The following is a 17,103-nucleotide window of genomic DNA, read 5'->3' on the forward strand; positions in this document are numbered from 1 at the left end:
CTTCATCTCAGTGGCCTTGCCCACGGGGCAGAGACCAATTCTTTACATTTCAATAGGGCCCAGAGGGCCCCAGCCAAGTGGTGCTAGGTACGATAGCCACACAGTGCGAGTCCCTGCCCCACCGAGCACTGGCTCAAAGGGTGGGGACGGGTCGGGGGCCAAGGGGGGGGGGGTGACTGGCCCAAGGTCACAGCCAAGAGAGAACCCAACACACCCAATTTCCAAACCACTGCCCCACACTGATAATTGGGTCCATGAGAGTCAGTGTGAATTATAACCTGGACTGTACCTTTCAACACAAGCCTGCTTTGAGACCGGCCAAGCAGGAGTGACTCTATAGCAGACAGTGCAGCTACACAGTATAAAACTGGTCCAAGACGAGAACTAGGCCCAGTTAGCTATTAAATCTCACACACAGTTCCTAAGGGTGCGTCTACACAACTGTTTCTTAAACTTTTTAAGACCAAGGAACACCAAACAATAATTTTCTTTTATGAGGAACACCAAGGATTTTTTGTTGAGCAAAAAAAAAAGTCACCTGCCCCTTTAAGGGCAGCCATTTTTAATTCTGTTGTCCTCCGCGGCATACCTCCAACTGCCTTGCGGCACACCGGTGTGCCACAAAACACAGTTTAAGAAACACTGGTCTACATTGCATCCTTACCTCAAAATAAGCTATGTTATTTGCACTATGCAAATTTCAAGGTAATTTCGAAATAAAGCACTGTTCCAAAACGTCCCTTAACCCTTATGGAATGAGGGTTACCAGGACACTGAAATAGTGTGCCTGTTATATTATTTCAAAATCTATTTTGAAACAACGGGCTACTTTAAAGATGCAAAATAGCTAGTTTGGGATACTTCCGGTATCCTGAAATAGGTCCTCCGTGAAGACGTAGCCTAAGTTATTAAGGGGACACCCTTTGTATGGGGCTTGTCAGCTCTTTCATTCCAAGCTCCTTTTTCTGGGCGCTTCTAACTTTCGGGGGAAAGCCAAAGAGATTCTGCGAGGCAGAATTTCTCATTCCCAGTGCAAAGGCTCGTCTTTGGGGAAAAGCCACGAGAAGTTTTCTAACAGGCTGGAATTGCCCAAGTGTGAAGGAGAAGGAGGTGGGTCTTGGCTCTAAGTCTACAGAGATCTACATAAAAATATCACTGCCTCTTAAATAGTAATCCCCAGCCTGCTTCCTCGTGCCACGTAGAATGCCACGTATAATTCAAGACTCCTTAAAAAGCACCTAGTCAGACTTCAAGCCAGAATGAGCCCTGCAGCTCCCAGCTCACTGAGTTGGAAAAGATCATGTGGGTCTCCCCAGGGCCCTGCCACCAATAGCTTTGCAAGGGGACCTCATGGGCCTCCTCCTCCCCAGCCCCTGGTAGAACAGGGCAGGGGGCTTGGGGCTCTGTGCAGTGTACAGAAATGTTTTGTCTCCTGGGATGCAAGGAAGGAAACAGCGCCCCTGGGCAGACTGGGCCAGCACTGGTTATTCTAACAGTAGGGTGGAGGAGGATTTACCTTGCCTGCCTCATGGCAGGAGTGTGGAAGGGGCCTCGTGGTTAGAACAGAAGACGAGGACTCAGGACTCCTGGGTTCTGATCTGAGCTGGGCCTCTGGCATGGTTTGCCCCTGGAAAAAGGAACTAAACAGGGCAGCAAAACTTGATGGGGGGTGGAGACTGGGTGGCCTCGCGCCCCCCTCCCCCCCGGTGGAATTTCTTCATGCCTCCCAGTTTGGGAACCCATGAACTAGAGGGAGGCGTCCAAACAAGCTAATTCCCAGGACTGCCGGCTGGAGACGCTATGGTGGTGAGTCTGCCCCATGACACCCCGTGACACCCATTACAAGGCTGGGAGAGGTGGCAAGCGCTTCAGAGGACAGGGCATAATTCAAAGTGATCTGGACACACTGGAGAACTGGTCTGAGGCAAACATGCTGACGATCAATAAGAACAAATTCAAAGTGCTCCATGGAGGGACTGTCTAGGAAGGAGTATGGCTGAAAGGATCTAGAGGGCACAGTGAACAACAAAGTAAAATATGAGTCACCAATGAGACACCACTGTAAAAATAGCCCATATGATTCTGGGCTGCATTAACAGAGTGGTGTGAGCAAGTCATGAGAAGTTGTTCCTCTGCTCTGCTCCGGGCACGTCCACACTATACGGAAAATCAACGATGCTGCGGTCAAATCTTCCGGGGTTCAATTTCGCAGGCGTAATGTAGACCCGCTAGAGCGAACTCAAAGGGTGTTGGTGCTGGTACGCCTGCTTCTCACGAGGTCGGCGTGGAAATGCAACATAAGATACGTCGTAAATTATGCAGCTGGAGTTACGTATTTTCCTTTGACATTCCCATGTAGTATAGACCACACCTGGGGGCTACGTCTACACTGGCCCCTTTTCCGAAAGGGGCATGCTAATTTTCAACTTCAGAATAGGGAAATCCGCGGGGGATTTAAATATCCCCCGCGGGATTTAAATAAAGATGTCCGCCGCTTTTTTCCGGCTTGGGGAAAAGCCGGAAAAAAGCGTCTAGACTGGCCCGATCCTCCGGAATAAAGCCCTATTCTGGAGGATCTAGGAATAAGAGATCTTCCGGAATAGGGCTCTATTCCGGAGGATCGGGCCAGTCTAGACGCTTTTTTCCGGCTTTTCTCCAAGCCGGAAAAAAGCGGCGGACATCTTTATTTAAATCCCCCGCGGATTTCCCTATTCTGAAGTTGAAAATTAGCATGCCCCCTTCGGAAAAGGGGCCAGTGTAGACATAGCCCTGCTGATTAGGCCTCAGTTGGAGTGTTGTGTCCAGTTCTGGGCACACATTTCAAGAAGGATGTGGAGAAATTAGAGAAGGTCCAGAGAAGAGCAACAAAAACGACTGAAGTCCTAGTCCCCTGCAGGATTCTATGAATTCTTGGAGTGATCAATCCAGCAACTCTGAGCAGCACTAGAATCTTGGAATCCCAGGGCGGGCAGAGACCTCAGGAGTCACCGAGTCCAGCCCCCTGCCCAAAGCAGGACCAACCCCAACTCCATCATCCCAACTCCATCATCCCAGCCAGGGCTTGGTCAAGCCGAGACTTAAAAACCTCTAGGGAAGGAGATGCCACCCCCTCCCTAGGGAACCCATCCCAGTGCTTCCCCACCCAGTAGGGCTGGTTAACTACAGACCATAATCGCAGGCACAAAGCCCAGTGCCAAGCCACTTATACTGAATGTCCAGCCAAACGTGCACACACAAAATCTCTTGCAAGGCCCAGCAAGCTCTATGGTAAGAGTGGATGATACTTTTTGCAGGGGGGCCATTTAATGAATTTTGGTACATGGCCATGGGCCAGGTGCACCCCCAGAAGGGGCAGGGCCTGATGCAGAAGGGGCGGGGCTGGGGACTAGCCTCCTCCCAGAGTTGTCTGGGGCCAGAGGCTTTGAATTAAAAACCCAGTAAAGGGCTTGTTACTCTGCCACTACTGCACTGTCTGGCACCCGCCCAGGGTTGCTGCGTCTATTTAAAGGGCTCGCTGCTCCAGCCCCTGCCACGACTGTGAGCCATGACCCATCGAAATCGGATCCTACTACCTGGAAATGTGGTGGCCTGGGCAGCAGGCTATACATAGAGAGCAGCCAGATGCAGTTCGCAGGCCAGATCCAAGTGTTAGGTGGCCTGCATCTGGCCCCCGGGCTGGATCTGTGGGCTGGCCGCCGTTCATTCCCGCCAGCCCCCTCACTGCACAGGTCAGATGTCAGGAGGGGGGGCTCAGAATCCCAAGCACAGTCCAGCTCTGACCCGGAGTCAGTCAGCACCCCACAGCTCCGGAGCCCAGCTTTGAATGCCCCAAAGAATAGAGGCGGAGGGCTGGGAATTGGGTTTCCCAGGTTCTGCTCCCAGTTCCGTGAGGGCGGTGGGGGAGAGGTTAGCGCCCGGAGGGAGGACTCCAGGTTCTATTCCAGCTCTGATCTGCTGCAAGACCCTGCTCCCAACCCCCCTTTGCCCTGGCTCTGAGGTGATGGGGATTCCCAGCTTCCCGTCAACCAGCTGTTTACATTGCCGTGCGATGGGGCTTGGAAAGAAGAGAAAGGCATGAAATGGGATACAAATACGCCCCGGTCTCCCGCCATTGCAGCTCCTGGACAGCCACAGGCTGGCAGGAGCAGACGTCACACTGGGGGAAGGCAAAGGGACACTCGGAGGCTGCATCTTGAAGGTGATTCCTGAAAACTCTGAGCCCTGCTCTGGGCAGGGAAACCAGAGGAAAGATTAGCAGAGGGGCACCCAGCACCCCCGAGGAAATGTCATCACCAGACAGAGAGCTCAGTCGTTCCCACAGCCCCTTCTGCCAGAGGAACTCAAAGTCCTTTCCAAAGGAAGCATTATCCCTGTGGTGCACATGGGGAAACTGAGGCACAGAAGGGCAGGGACTTTTCCCCACAAGGTGGTGGCATTGGGAACAGAACCCAGGAATTCCACCCTGCTCAGCCCTTTAGGCTGCACTCTATTCCAGAGCCCTGCCTGGAGCTCAGAACTGCCAGCTCCCAGGCCTGGCCGATGCGCCTGCACAAGCCCAGGGCACTAACGGGCTCTCTCTCTGTTCACTAATAGTGTCGTTTACTGATGACATACATAGCAGTGACGGCGTGTTGTTTACTGCAATTCCTTCCCTCCAGCGCTTTGCCATGTGCCAGTGCAGCTCCCTGTGGTCAGCGAACTGGCACTGGCCTTTGTGAGAGCAGACGTTCCTCCTGTAGGTGTATAAATCCCCTCCCCCATCAGAAAAATGCAGCTCTCTCTGGGCTAGAAGAGGGCAGCTGTGTACCTGCACTCAGCAACATTACGTAATGGGTATTTTCAGGAAAGGGAAGTGAAGAATAAAATGTTTCCATTTTAAAGTGCAGGGGAAATTTCAGCAAAGAGAATGTAATTACTCATATTGGAATGTGGCCCACAGCCGGGAAGAGCGCCAGGGAAGATTTAATGCCTGAAAGTGGTCAGGACCTTGGTTTGAGATCTCACATAATCATTTAACATTCCCTCGAAGGTCTATCATCAACAGAGTCAGAGCAGAGACTCGAGTAGTTCAAGGACAGCTCCCCCAGCCGCCATCCCGGATCCAGGAAAGAGCTGGTGGACAAGGAAATTAACAATATCCAAAGCATCATTTTTCATGACAGACTGAAATTTTGATGCTGTCCCTACGTGGGTCTCACACTGCATTGCAGTTTTCAGCCCAGGAACAGGGGGCTTGTCACGTCCCATTTTGTCTCTGTGCATCTGATAGGTGGGGATGCTGAAGTTCTACAGCTGGAAGCAAGAGGCTTCAGACTAGTCTACAGGCAAACTTGCACTGAAATAAATAAGTGGTCTGTGGACACATGTCCAGAGCTGGATGGGAAACAGCTTTCCTGACCTGTGAACACTTGTAAACACAATGAGTTGTCCTGTGGCCCTGGTCTGTGGCCCTTATTCCAACATAACAAGCCGAGCATCCACACTACCAAGCTGGTTACAGGCAGTCCCCGGGTTACGTACAAGATAGGGACTGTAGGTTTGTTCTTAAGTTGAATCTGTATGTAAGTCGGAACTGGCGTCCAGATTCAGACACTGCTGAAACTGACCGCCAGTTCTGACTTACATACAGAATCAACTTAAGAACCCCAGGCGTCCCCAAGTCAGCTGCTGCTGAAACTGATCAGCAGCTGATTCCAGGAAGCACGGGGCAGAGCAACTCTGCCTGGGGCTTCCTGTAGTCAGCGCTGGTCAGTTTCAGCAGAAGCTGACTTGGGGACGCCTGGGGCAGAGCAGCTGGGGTGCTACTGGACCAACCCAGCAGCACCCCAGCTACTTTGCCCCAGACGTCCTGATTCAGCCGCTGCTGAAACTGACCAGCAGCGGCTGAATCAGGACCTGGGGCACAGCAGCTGGGGTGCTGCCGGGTTGGTCCAGTAGTGCCCACGGGCGCTGCAGGACCAATCGGCAGCGCCCCAGCTGCTCTGCCCCAGAGTCCAAAACAAAAGCCTGGTCTGCTGGGGGGGGGGGCACACTAGCTGCGCCCCCCCCCCCCAGCAGACCAGGGACACGGGGAGCAGAGCCGCAGCGGCAGCGGGGTGCCGCGCCTCTGAGGCTTTGCTCTGGCAAAGCCTCTGAGGTGCGGGACCCCCCGCGGCTGCGGCTTCAGTCAGGGTGCCTGTGGTCTGCTGGGGACCATCCCCAGCAGACCACAGGCACCCGGACTGAAGCCGCAGCCGCGGGGGGTCCCGCGCCTCTGAGGCTTTGCCAGAGCAAAGCCTCAGAGGCGCGGGGGAACCGCCGCTGCTGCCGCTCCAGTCTGGATGCCTGTGGTCTGCTGGGGACGGTCCCCAGCAGACCACAGGCACCCTGACTGAAGCCGCAGCCGCGGGGGGGTCCCGCGCCTCTGAGGCTTTGCCAGAGCAAAGCCTCAGAGGCGCGGGGAACCGCCGCTGCTGCCGCTTTGACTGAAGCGGCAGCAGCGGCGGTTCCCCGCGCCTCTGAGGCTTTGCTCTGGCAAAGCCTCAGAGGCGCGGGACCCCCCCGCGGCTGCGGCTTCAGTCCGGGTGCCTGTGGTCTGCTGGGGACCGTCCCCAGCAGACCACAGGCACCGGGTCTCATGCGGCAGCAGCGGGGGTTCCCGCGCTTCTGAGGCTTTGCTCTGGCAAAGCCTCAGAAGCGCAGGAACCCGCCCGCTGCTGCCGCTTGGGTCCCGGTGCCTGTGGTCTGCTGGGGACGGTCCCCAGCAGACCACAGGCACCGGCACCCAAGTGGCAGCAGCAGCGGTTCCCGCGCTTCCGAGGCTTTGCTCTGGCAAAGCCTCAGAAGCGCGGGAACCCGCCCGGTGCCCCTGGTCTGCTGGAGACGGTCTCCAGCAGACCAGGGGCACCGGAGCAGCTTACGAACGGGGCTTTCTCGTCCCGACTTCCGGGGCGAGAAAGCTCCGTTCGTAAGTGCAGATCCGACGTAAGTCGGATCCGCGTAAGTCGGGGACTGCCTGTATTTCGAAATAACCCCTGCTGTCCACGAGGAATAACGCTGATTTCAAACAGCAGCAGTGTGGACGCTCCACTGTTGCTATTTCAAAATAAGTCCCCCGAGTCATTCAAAGTAATTACTCCCCAGTGCTTCCTGGGGCTCTAAGTCCAGGTAGCCATCCACATGAACAGAGCCTGCCTCCGTCTCCCACATTGCAGGCAAATACCTTAGCCGCTGGGCTTTTGGCTATTCTGGGGTCTCTGTCTTCCTAAATTCCATCCCGGGGCAGAGGTACCGCCCCGTCAGCACAGAGCCTGGTGAAAGTGCTGGCACAGACTCACTCTACTTATGTCAGTGCAGAAGTGTCCCACTTTGGTGCAGCTTAGTTTTTTACTTGGCATAAACCAGCCTCTGGACAACTCTGGGACCAGAGGTGGGAGGGGTTCTGAGTTCAAATCACTGCCTTTGCATATTTAAATATTACTTTGCATATTTAAAGGAACAACACTGACTGTTCTACACAGTTCCCCGTCAAGGGGCCAATGCTTTTGATGATTCACCAAGGCCTCCTCCAGGGAAGCCTGGAAGAACACCAGAGTCCATCTACATATGCAGCAGGCAACATGAAACCATCCTCTTGAAAGGAGACAAGGGGCCTTGGAGGGAGGCCGGGAGAACCAAACTGAAATACACCAGCAATTCCCAAAATGCAGGTGAAGATGCGAAGCCTGCGAGGGAGAATTCGCTCTGCTTTAGGCAGAGGCTTCTCCGCGGAGCCATGTCCAGGAGAGGGCGAGATGAGAAGGGAGCCGCGGAGACAAGAGGCTATTGGCTCCCACGCTCTCCCCCCACCTGCCCTCAAGACACCAGCAGTGGCCCCAGAGCAGGGCTTCATTCAACTGGCTTCTGCAGGGTCAACATGCTGGAGCTGGAGCCTATTCAGGAGAGAATCATTTTCACTGGCTGTGGCCCAGGGGAGCCAGCCAGGGGAGCCTTTCCACTTCAATGTACTGAGGGCCTGTCCGACAAGGAGGGGTCAACCTCATACCCAATGGCTGAAGCCAGGAGGCTACTGCAGCACTGGGCCTCGGGAGCGAGGGGCAAAGGCCGGGGAGAGACCGACCGACTGCCCCGCGTGGATCCAGGAGCATTCGCTTCCCCTGCCTTAGCTGTCGGGGCACAGAGCTGGCTGCCTCCCCAGGACTCAATCCAGCCTTGCTGTGGCCCAGTTCTGATTCGGGTTTCTTTAGCGCTGGGACGCGAAGGGGGAACTCCCCGTGGTTCTAACCACGTGGCCCAGCCACCTCCCTGCCAGCAAGGACGGGGCTTCCCAGCCCCCGATCCATTCGAGGAGGTTTCAAAGCACAGCAGGAGAAATGGAGCATGTGTGTGGGCACACGCCCCTGCCCATCCCCCATTCTCACATCTGCCCCACCACACCCAGCCCTCATCTTGCCCCGTCAGCTCATTACCCCCGTGCCTCCCTCCAGCACGGCTGCCACTAGCCCGGTCCCCTCCAGACCAACGGGCAGACACACGCAGCAGTGCAGCCCAGGTGCTACATTCAGCGCCTTCTCAGCTGGCCAATAACTGAGCCCATTCGCCCTCAGATCTCTAGCAAGGCACTGGCCTCGCTGCAGTCGGCAATATGGCCTTCCCTGGGGAAGAGGAGGAAACCGAGGCGGGGGCAGTGATGGTAAGTCAGACACCACCCCACACCCACACGGGGTGCAGCTGATTGTCCTATGGACCTTCACGCTGCCCTGGATGGCATGGGAGAGGCATCTGGCCACCTGTGGGTACACCTCGCAGCTCATCTTATGCAGTGGCATAAGAAATTTGACATCGCAGAAACACTCCCGTTCCCAGCCCATGGAGGGAGCCTGGCAAAGTGCCTGGAAACAGAAGCATCTCAGCTGGCACGCCCCCTCTGCTCCCAGCGTCGCCAGACACCAGCCGGGGCACGGGAGGGCACCACCGCGGCCAGGAATGGATTAGCTACCCGCAGATATTTTCGCACGGGGAATACATGCTGATAAACACAACATGAGCATCCAAGTCACAGCCAGCCCGAGGGTGAGGAGGGGAAGAACCGTCCCAGGTTACTAACAATCCCTGGATTGCATTGTCCCCAGGGGATGAGGGGTTGGCCATTCCCATAGGCACCTTTCCCTGCCCCATGAAGAGGGAGATGCATCATAAACCCTTCCTCCCATCACATGTGCCCATGACCCCACAGCTCCTGACCTCCAGGCTGCTGGATCCTTTGCCCACCTTCCCATGGATTAATGGGCTCCCCACATCTTGTCTCTTCAGGGCCCCATTACCCAACCCAGGCTGGGTATCTCAGACTTCTTGCTGTAACCCCCAGCCCTGCACCCTCTGCAATGCGGGCTAGCGTGGTCAGAGGTTCGGGGGTCAGTGTCTATCCCAAGGAGGGACCTGGGCAAGGATATGCCAGGATATGGGGCTCATCTCGAGAGGGAAGACAACACAAAGGCTCTGCCAGGAGCGCTCACTCGCCTAGAGTTTTGAATGAGACTCCCTTGCTGCAGCCCGTTCTAGTGCCACACCAGCCCTTCCCAGCCAGCTCTACCCTGGTGCCCAGGAGGGGCTGGATTGGGGAGAGCTGTGGGGGGGGGGGGGCTGTTTGTAACCCCAGAGAAGATCCAAGGGGGGTGTCTCTCCCACACACCCAGACAGGCTGGATCTCCGCTCCCTGCCTACAGAAGTGATTCCAAAGTCTGCAGCAGCGAGCGGCAGGAGGCGTTTGGAACCCAGTACACTGGCACTTTGTTGGAGAGCCCCACACCGCCACCCACCCTGCACAGAGCAACTGCAGAGCGGCTGCACTCGACATTCCTGACCCGATGCCTGCAAACAATAGACACAAACAGAGGATCACATGCTAGCCGGGGGATCCGGCAGGAACACGCTGTGCCGGAGACACCCGCCTGCTATTACCGCACATGCTCAGCTCCCCAAATCTGCCTCAGAGCCAGAGTGATGCTGTCCCATCCCAACGCTGCATCACGACAGGGGGGCAATGTCTGGATTCAATTCAAGACAGCACCTCCCACCCCAGCCTCCTCAGTGGCATGAGAGCGTTGGATCTCACCCGATTGCCCCAGAGCAACAGTCCTCACTCAGTCGGAGAGCCCAGAGTCAGTAACAGGCCCCTGACAAGCAAGGCTCCAGGCCACAGGCAGCACGAGTCTCTTACTGAATTGGAATTTAAGGAAGATGCTCCCCCACCCCCAGTCTCCATTTAACCATTTCCCTGCCAGCCTGATCAACCTGGAGTGTTTATTAATAACCCAGTAATACATGTGCTAACTTTGCATTAATATCCTTTCTTGCATTTGCTGCAATTAGGCCAGAAAGTTTCCAATTTGAATTGGTTGATGTCAGCAAATGGCCATTTTGTCCTTCCGCTCAAAACCCCATCAGGAGAAACCGGTCACTGAAATTTACAGGTAGGGGAAATATCACTGGAAGGTGAAAAGCAGGAGCGATGCCAGCACTCCCTTCTATGACTGTGGAATCCAGGCCAGGATTTAGGGAGCCGCTGTGATTGGTCTCCGGATCCTGGCTTACGGGAATCCGCACCTCGACAGGTGGCTGTACCCATGCTGCACTTGTGAGTCAACAGCCACGTCTGGGGGGGCACATGTCCCGTGGCTCACTGAACTGCTCCAAACGGGGGTGCAAGCACGATTCCCTGGGAGCTATCCCATAATTCCTTCAAATCCAAACAATCTCCCAATTTCCCAATATACCCACTCAGGTGAGCAGCTTCCGTAGCAACTGATCCGTTCTGGCCCGGATCCACCCCGAGGAATTGCTGAGGTATCAGAGGCTGGAGAGAGCTGGTGAGGAGCATCCAGCATAACCAGCAGGGAAACTGCACCAACCACTTGGGCACGTGGGTCCGTGGCTGCAGCACACACCAGTGCCACTTCATTGTGCTAGCAGCCAGAGAGTCCCACAGGGTCTGTCTGTGTCCTGCAGCCTCCGGAAAGAATCTCCTTGATAGCCATTGCAGCCATGGGCAGCAGGTAATCGAGGCAAAGGAAGGCACTGCCTTCCCTAAAAGACTGGAGTGGACCTGCCCATCATGCTCCGGCCGGCTGGGGCGGGCAGGGGCTCTGACTGCAGTCTGGCTGCCTGAGTGACCAGTGCTCTGACCAGCCAGGAAGGCTGAGGCTGCAGTGCAACTGCCCAGTTGCTCCTGGAGCCAGAGCTGGGATTGGATCCATGGTGTGGCTGCCCAGCTGCTCCCAGGGCCGGCCTGGAACTGGGGTTGGGGCCATGGTGCCCGGCTGCCCCTGGAGCCGAAGGGGCGGGGGGAGGTAGTGCTGCTCGGCGCTGTGGGAGCCAGGAGGGGGGAAGCTGGTTTTACGCGCATGCTTGGTGCTTGGGGGGAGATGGATTATCCTTGGAGGGGGGACAGCAGCCATAACAGAAGTGCATGGGGGGGCTGGGCAGGGCCCAGGGGCCACCATGGGGTCTGGGCTGTGGCATGCCCAGAACGGGGGGCTGGGGCTTGCCTTCCAAGCCAGGCCTTCAGCCGCAGCCCATGATGGCAGTCATGCCCTGTCTCTTGTCAGCCATGAGAGCTGCTCCAAGCCCTGGCAAAGGGATCAGCACTGAAACATACTGTAAGAGGGGCAACAAGAGGGGCATGAAACAGCAAACGATGCGGCTGTATAAAGTGACAGTCATCAGACACGGAGCAAACAGCCTCCCGCGAGTGGCGAGCTTCATGCGGGTGAGACCGCACGTAAGAAGTTGGAGTTAAACATCAGCAACCATCGCAAGTCAGAGAGGCAGAGAGGGAGCTCAGGCAGCACCCGAGGGAACCAGGGGAACGGTTGTGATTCCTTTTACAACCAGACTCTGCGCTGACAAAATCCATCTTGAGATGGCCAAGCATGACCCAACACTTGATCCTGCTGTCACATGCAAGCACCCAAACATTGCTGGTCTCAGAACGGAGCCCACATTTCAGCTGTCTCTTCCCCCACCCCCACACAGAAATCCGGGGCTCCAGGAGCAAAACTAATTTCTTAGCCAGTGTATAAACAGTGGAATAATAGAGCTGTTAGTTTAACCAAGTCTGCCACAGATCAATAGCAAAATGTGCTGTTCAACTTAATAGATTAGTTATTGATACGCAGCATGAGCATCTGCTTGGCTTTACTGCTAGTAGGGTGGAGTGCCGCACAATATTTATAGGTTCCTCCAAATAGATCACGCCCATGATTGCATATTCAAGATCAGGTGCATCAGCCTCATTAGGGAAAAAAGTTTCATCTGTCTCTTAGGATACAAAACCAGGAGTCTCAAACTCAATTTACCTTAGGGCCAATGTCAGTCCTCAAATCTTCCTAATGGGCCAGTGGGCACCTCTCTCTGGCAGGGCTATGGGGGAGGTCTCTGTGCATTCTCCACCCCACACATCCCCAGGCACCACCTGCTTCCCCTGTTGCGGCCCCCCCTCGTGATTTAACCCCTCCCAGGGGGCCCCTGGTGCCAGCACTGGTAATGCAGCGGGGCTAGATTGGCTTCCCCCAACTCTGCCACAGCCGGCACGTCCCTGTGGCCTGGGGGAGGTGTGTGCAGAGCCATCGTGTCCACTGTACGGTTCGCCATGGCCGCCTGGGCCCTGCGGCAGCCGCCCCAACCGTCCTGTGGACAAGCTGTTCCCCCAGAGGGGCCCAGCCCCTGCTGCCAGCCTGCCCAGGCCCCCTGGAGTTCCCTCGGGGAAGGGGTGCGATGGGGGGAGAGGGCAAAGCAGGGGCGGGAAGAGGCAGGATGGGGCCAGAGTAGGGGTGAGGCTTGGGGGAGGGTATGGACACCCCGCCAGGGCCGCTGAACTCACAGGCCAGCAGCCAGGTGGGGGCCGGGTGGTAGAACTGCTGGGCCCGCAGCTGGGCGGCAGGTTGTGCGACCCCTGCACAGAATCGCTGCTGGGAACGGTTCCGCTCACACACCCCAGGACAGGCCAGGCCCATGGCCAGGGGGAGGGAGGAGTGACAAGGCAGCACTAGCTCTGCCCTCAGACGGGTGACGAGTCTGCTCCTGCCCAAGGGACGCCCCCTGGGAGCTGCCCCTGGCGTGACTCAGTGGCCCCTTGTCTCCTCCCGGCTGTGTCCCTGCGGATCAGCCCCCGCCCGGCCCTGCTGGGAAGCAGGATCAAAGGGCCTGGAAACAATCCCTGGCGGGGGAGGGGGCAGCCCGCAACTCGAGTGTCCTTCACGTCAAGGCGCCTCCTGCTGCAACGCTGCCCGCGAGCCCCGGGGCTGCACGAGCCGGGCTCCAGCCCCGCCGCTTCCCGACTCCACCTGCTGCTCCGGCGTCCCCCCGAGCGCGTCTGGCGGCAGCCCCCGGGGACCGCCCGTCCCTGCCCCAGCGCCTGTCAATCCGCCCTCTGCAAGGGCCCGCCCCGCGCTCCTGCACCAGCTCGGGGCGAATTCCGCCCCATCGTCCTGAGTCCCTGCGACCTTCCAGCGGCACCCGGATATCTCGGCCCCCCAGCGCCCCACTGCCCTGCGCAGAGCCCGCGTGCGGGACGAGCCAGGGAAGATCCCCCCCCCCCCCCACACGCCCACCCCTGGGGCTTCGCAGCTACCTGGCAGGCAGCAGCCCCCCCCCCCCCCCAGGCACCCGCCCACACCCAGCCGGGAAGCCTCTAGCTCCCGACAATGCGGCCCAGACCGGCTGCCCGGGGGCCATGCACCGCGGCCGACCAGCCAAGGCGCAACCAACCACCCTCAACTTTCTGGGGGCGGCTCCCCTGCGCGGCATCGACCCAGAGCCTCGGGGGGGGGGGGCATTTGTTGTCTTGCAACAATCGAAGCTGCCGTGGGAGGGGGGGTCCCCTCGGTGGGGAGGGGGCGCGCGGGGGGGCTGGAAATGACAGGGGGAAGGGGCTGGATTGGGGAGGGGGCGGTGCCCCTCTTGGGCGGGGGGGAGCTGGGGGGAGGGGAGGGGAACCCCCCGGTTGCTCTGCGGAGGGGGGGGCTGAAATGGCCCGGGTGTCACTTACCAGCGCAGCGTGGCCGGCCAGGAGCAGCAGCAGCCCGAGCGCCCGGGGCCCCGGCGCCAGCCAAGGCATCTTCATGCTGGGAGGGGCGGGCGGAGGGGGGCGACTTTCCTTTGTTCCCGACGCAACAAGGCAGCCCCGGCGGGGGGCGCGGGGCAGCTGCCGAGCCCGGGCTGGAGGCGGCGGGAGCGGGGCTGCGGCTGCGGGGCTGGGCGCAGGGTCCAGGCGGGCTGCCCGGCTCCCGGTCGCGCTGTGTCTCCTGCCTGCCTGCCGGCCCCCGGCTTTGCCTGCGAGCATCAGAGCCGTCCCTTGGCAGGAAGCGTGCGCTCCTGATCCGCCTCCATTCCCTCCCTGGCAGGGGCGGGGAGCGCGGGCGGCTGGAGGGATTGCAATGCCCCCTACCGTAGGCTGCGCGGGGCGCCCCTCCCGGCCAGCCCCCGTGTGGCGAGCCGGGCTCCAGGCGCCGCCGCCGGGCGGGCTGGCGAGTTAGAAGAGGCAGCGGAGAAGCTGCAAACTGGAGCCGGAAGGGAGCAGCCCAGGGGGCACCAAGTATCTCACCCTTCCCCGGCAAGTATACACGGGGTCCATCCTCCCACTCCCCTTCCCCGGCGAGAGCGGCTCCCAATAGCCCCAGCTCCTCCCGCCAAAGTGTGCGTGAAAATAGTGTAGTGCGGGTGCTGAGCAGTGTTCCCGGCAAGCTGAGCGCTTGGGCGGCCACCCACGAGAGATACAAATGGGTCCTGCTGGGGAGCAAAAGCCCACAGCCACTACCAACAGCGTGCATCTCTACTGGTGGTGCACAGAACAAAACTTATTCTGCACCTGGGTGGAAAAAGTTAGCAGGAACATTGGTGCTGGGCGCCACCCCTGGATATGATGGAAATCACTTCTGGCCAAGGGGTGACTGGCTAAGGTGACCAGATGTCCTGATTTTATGGGGGAAAGTCTCAATAGTTGGGGCTTTTACTTATATAGGAGCCAGTTATCTCCCTTCCCCTTTGGGAGCTAAATGATTTCTTTGCTTTACTCTTCACCACTGAGCATATTGGGGAGATTCCCAAACCTGAGCCATTCTTTTTAGGTAGCAAATCTGAGGAATTGCAAACTGTCCCAGATTGAGGTGTCATTAGAGGAGGCTTGGGAACAAATTGATAAACTGAACAGTAACAAGTCAGGGGGATCAGATGGCATTGGCCCAAGAGTGCTGAAAGAACTTAAATGGGAAATTGCAGAACTATTAACTGTGGTTTGTAACCTATCCTTTAAATCGGCATCTGTACCCAGTGACTGGAAGATAGCTAATTTAACACCAATATTTAAAAGGGGCTCTAGAGATGATCCTGGTAAGGATTGGTAAGTGTAATGTCAGTACCAGGCAAATTAGTTGAAACTATAGTAAAGAATAAAATTGTCAGATGCAGAGATGAACATAATTTGTTGGGGGAAAGTCAACATGGATTCTGTAAAGGGAAATCATGCCTTACTAATCCACTAGAGTTCTTTGAGGGGGTCAACAAGCATGGGGACAAACATCCAGTGGTATAGTGTACCTAGATTTCCAGAAAGCCTTTGACAAGGTCCCTCACCAAAGGCTCTAAAGTAAAGGAAGTTGTCCTGGGATAAGAGGGAAGGTCCTTTCATGGACTGATAACTGGTTACAAGACAGGAAACAAAGGGTAGGAATAAATGGTAAGTTTTCAGAGTGGAGAGAGGTAACTAGTGGGGTCTCACAAGGGTCTGTCCTGGCACCAATCCAATTCAACATATTTATAAATGATCTAGAGAAAGGGGTAAATGGTGAGGAAGCAAAATTTGCAGATGATATCAAATTGCTCAAGATAGTTAAGACCAAAGCAGACTGTGAAGAGCTTAAAAAAGATCTCCCCAAACTAAGTGATTGGGCAACAAAAGGGTGAATGAAATTTAATGTTGATAAATGCAAAGTAATGCACATTGAAAAAAATAATCCCAACTATACAATGAGGACTAATTTAACTACAACTACTCAAGAGAGAGATCTTGGAGTCATTCGGGTTTTCTGAAAACATCCGCTCAGTGTGCAGCGGCAGTCAAAAAAGCAAATAGAATGTTAGGAATCATTTAAAAAGGGATAGAGAATAAGACAGAAAATATCTTATTGCCTGTATATAAACCCATGCTACGTCCCCATCTTGAATACTGTGTACAGATGTGGTTGTCTCCTCTCAAAAAAGATATATTGGCTTTGGAAAAGATTTAGAAAAAAGCAACAAAAATGAGTATGGGTTTGAAATAGGTCCCATATGAAGAAAGATTAAAAAGATTTGGACTTTTCAGCTTAGAAAAGAGGAGACTAAGGGGGGAATATAACAGAGGTCTATAAAATCATGACTGGTGTGGAAAAAGTGAATAAGGAAAAGTTATTTACTTATTCCCACAATATAAGAACAAGGGATCACCAAATGAAATTAATAGGCAGCAGGTTTAAAAGAAACAAAAGAAAGTTTTTCTTCTCTCAGCGCACAATCAATCTGTGGAACTCCTTGCCAGAGGATGTAAATAATGTAAAAATGGACTGGAAACCGTAAGCGTTTAACAGTTTCTGTTTATTGCGCAATATCACTATTGTAAGAAAAAATTATTTAACTAAGAATATCAACGTTATTAATACTTTTGAATATGGAAACAACCAAGCACTCTTTAAAACATGTTGATTTACAACTAAATATAACCTGTATGCCAAATTTGGTGCTTCTGTTTACTAACCAGGAGAATACACTCAGTACAGCTACCAACTAAAGAAGTGCCCAAATAATTGTGTAACTTACATGTAATCAGATTCTTAATTTTTACATTTTTATTCTATTACAAAATGGTGTGTAATAGTAACACTTAAGAGACAGGTTTTTACCCCGTTTATTATTTGCTAAGTGGTGGCTACTTTTTTTAAAATGTATGATTTGTGTCTACTTCTGTCTGGACGGAAATTCTATTTAAAATAAACAAAACCAGCATTTAATTTTTGTATGAAACAAAACTATCTTAAATGTGAAAGACACATAACAAAAAAGTATCCAAACACATTTTGTATCTAAAATTCA

The 17,103-nt window shown here is 55.2% G+C and overlaps 1 protein-coding gene across 1 annotated transcript in view; it reads right to left on the minus strand.

The window, feature by feature from the left end:
• SDC3 (syndecan 3) overlaps positions 1 to 14,487 on the minus strand; it is a 149,092-nt gene extending 134,605 nt beyond the window's left edge. Inside the window, exon 1 of the mRNA XM_075908989.2 lies at positions 14,027 to 14,487. Within this exon, the coding sequence (XP_075765104.2) occupies positions 14,027 to 14,320 (294 nt within the window). The 5' untranslated portion in view covers positions 14,321 to 14,487. The remainder of the gene's footprint in view (positions 1 to 14,026) is intronic.
• Between the last annotated feature and the right edge of the window lie 2,616 nt (positions 14,488 to 17,103).

Source organism: Pelodiscus sinensis, chromosome 26 (genome assembly GCF_052426305.1).
Source record: "Pelodiscus sinensis isolate ZL-2025 chromosome 26, ASM5242630v1, whole genome shotgun sequence".
NCBI classification, from domain to species: domain Eukaryota; kingdom Metazoa; phylum Chordata; order Testudines; family Trionychidae; genus Pelodiscus; species Pelodiscus sinensis.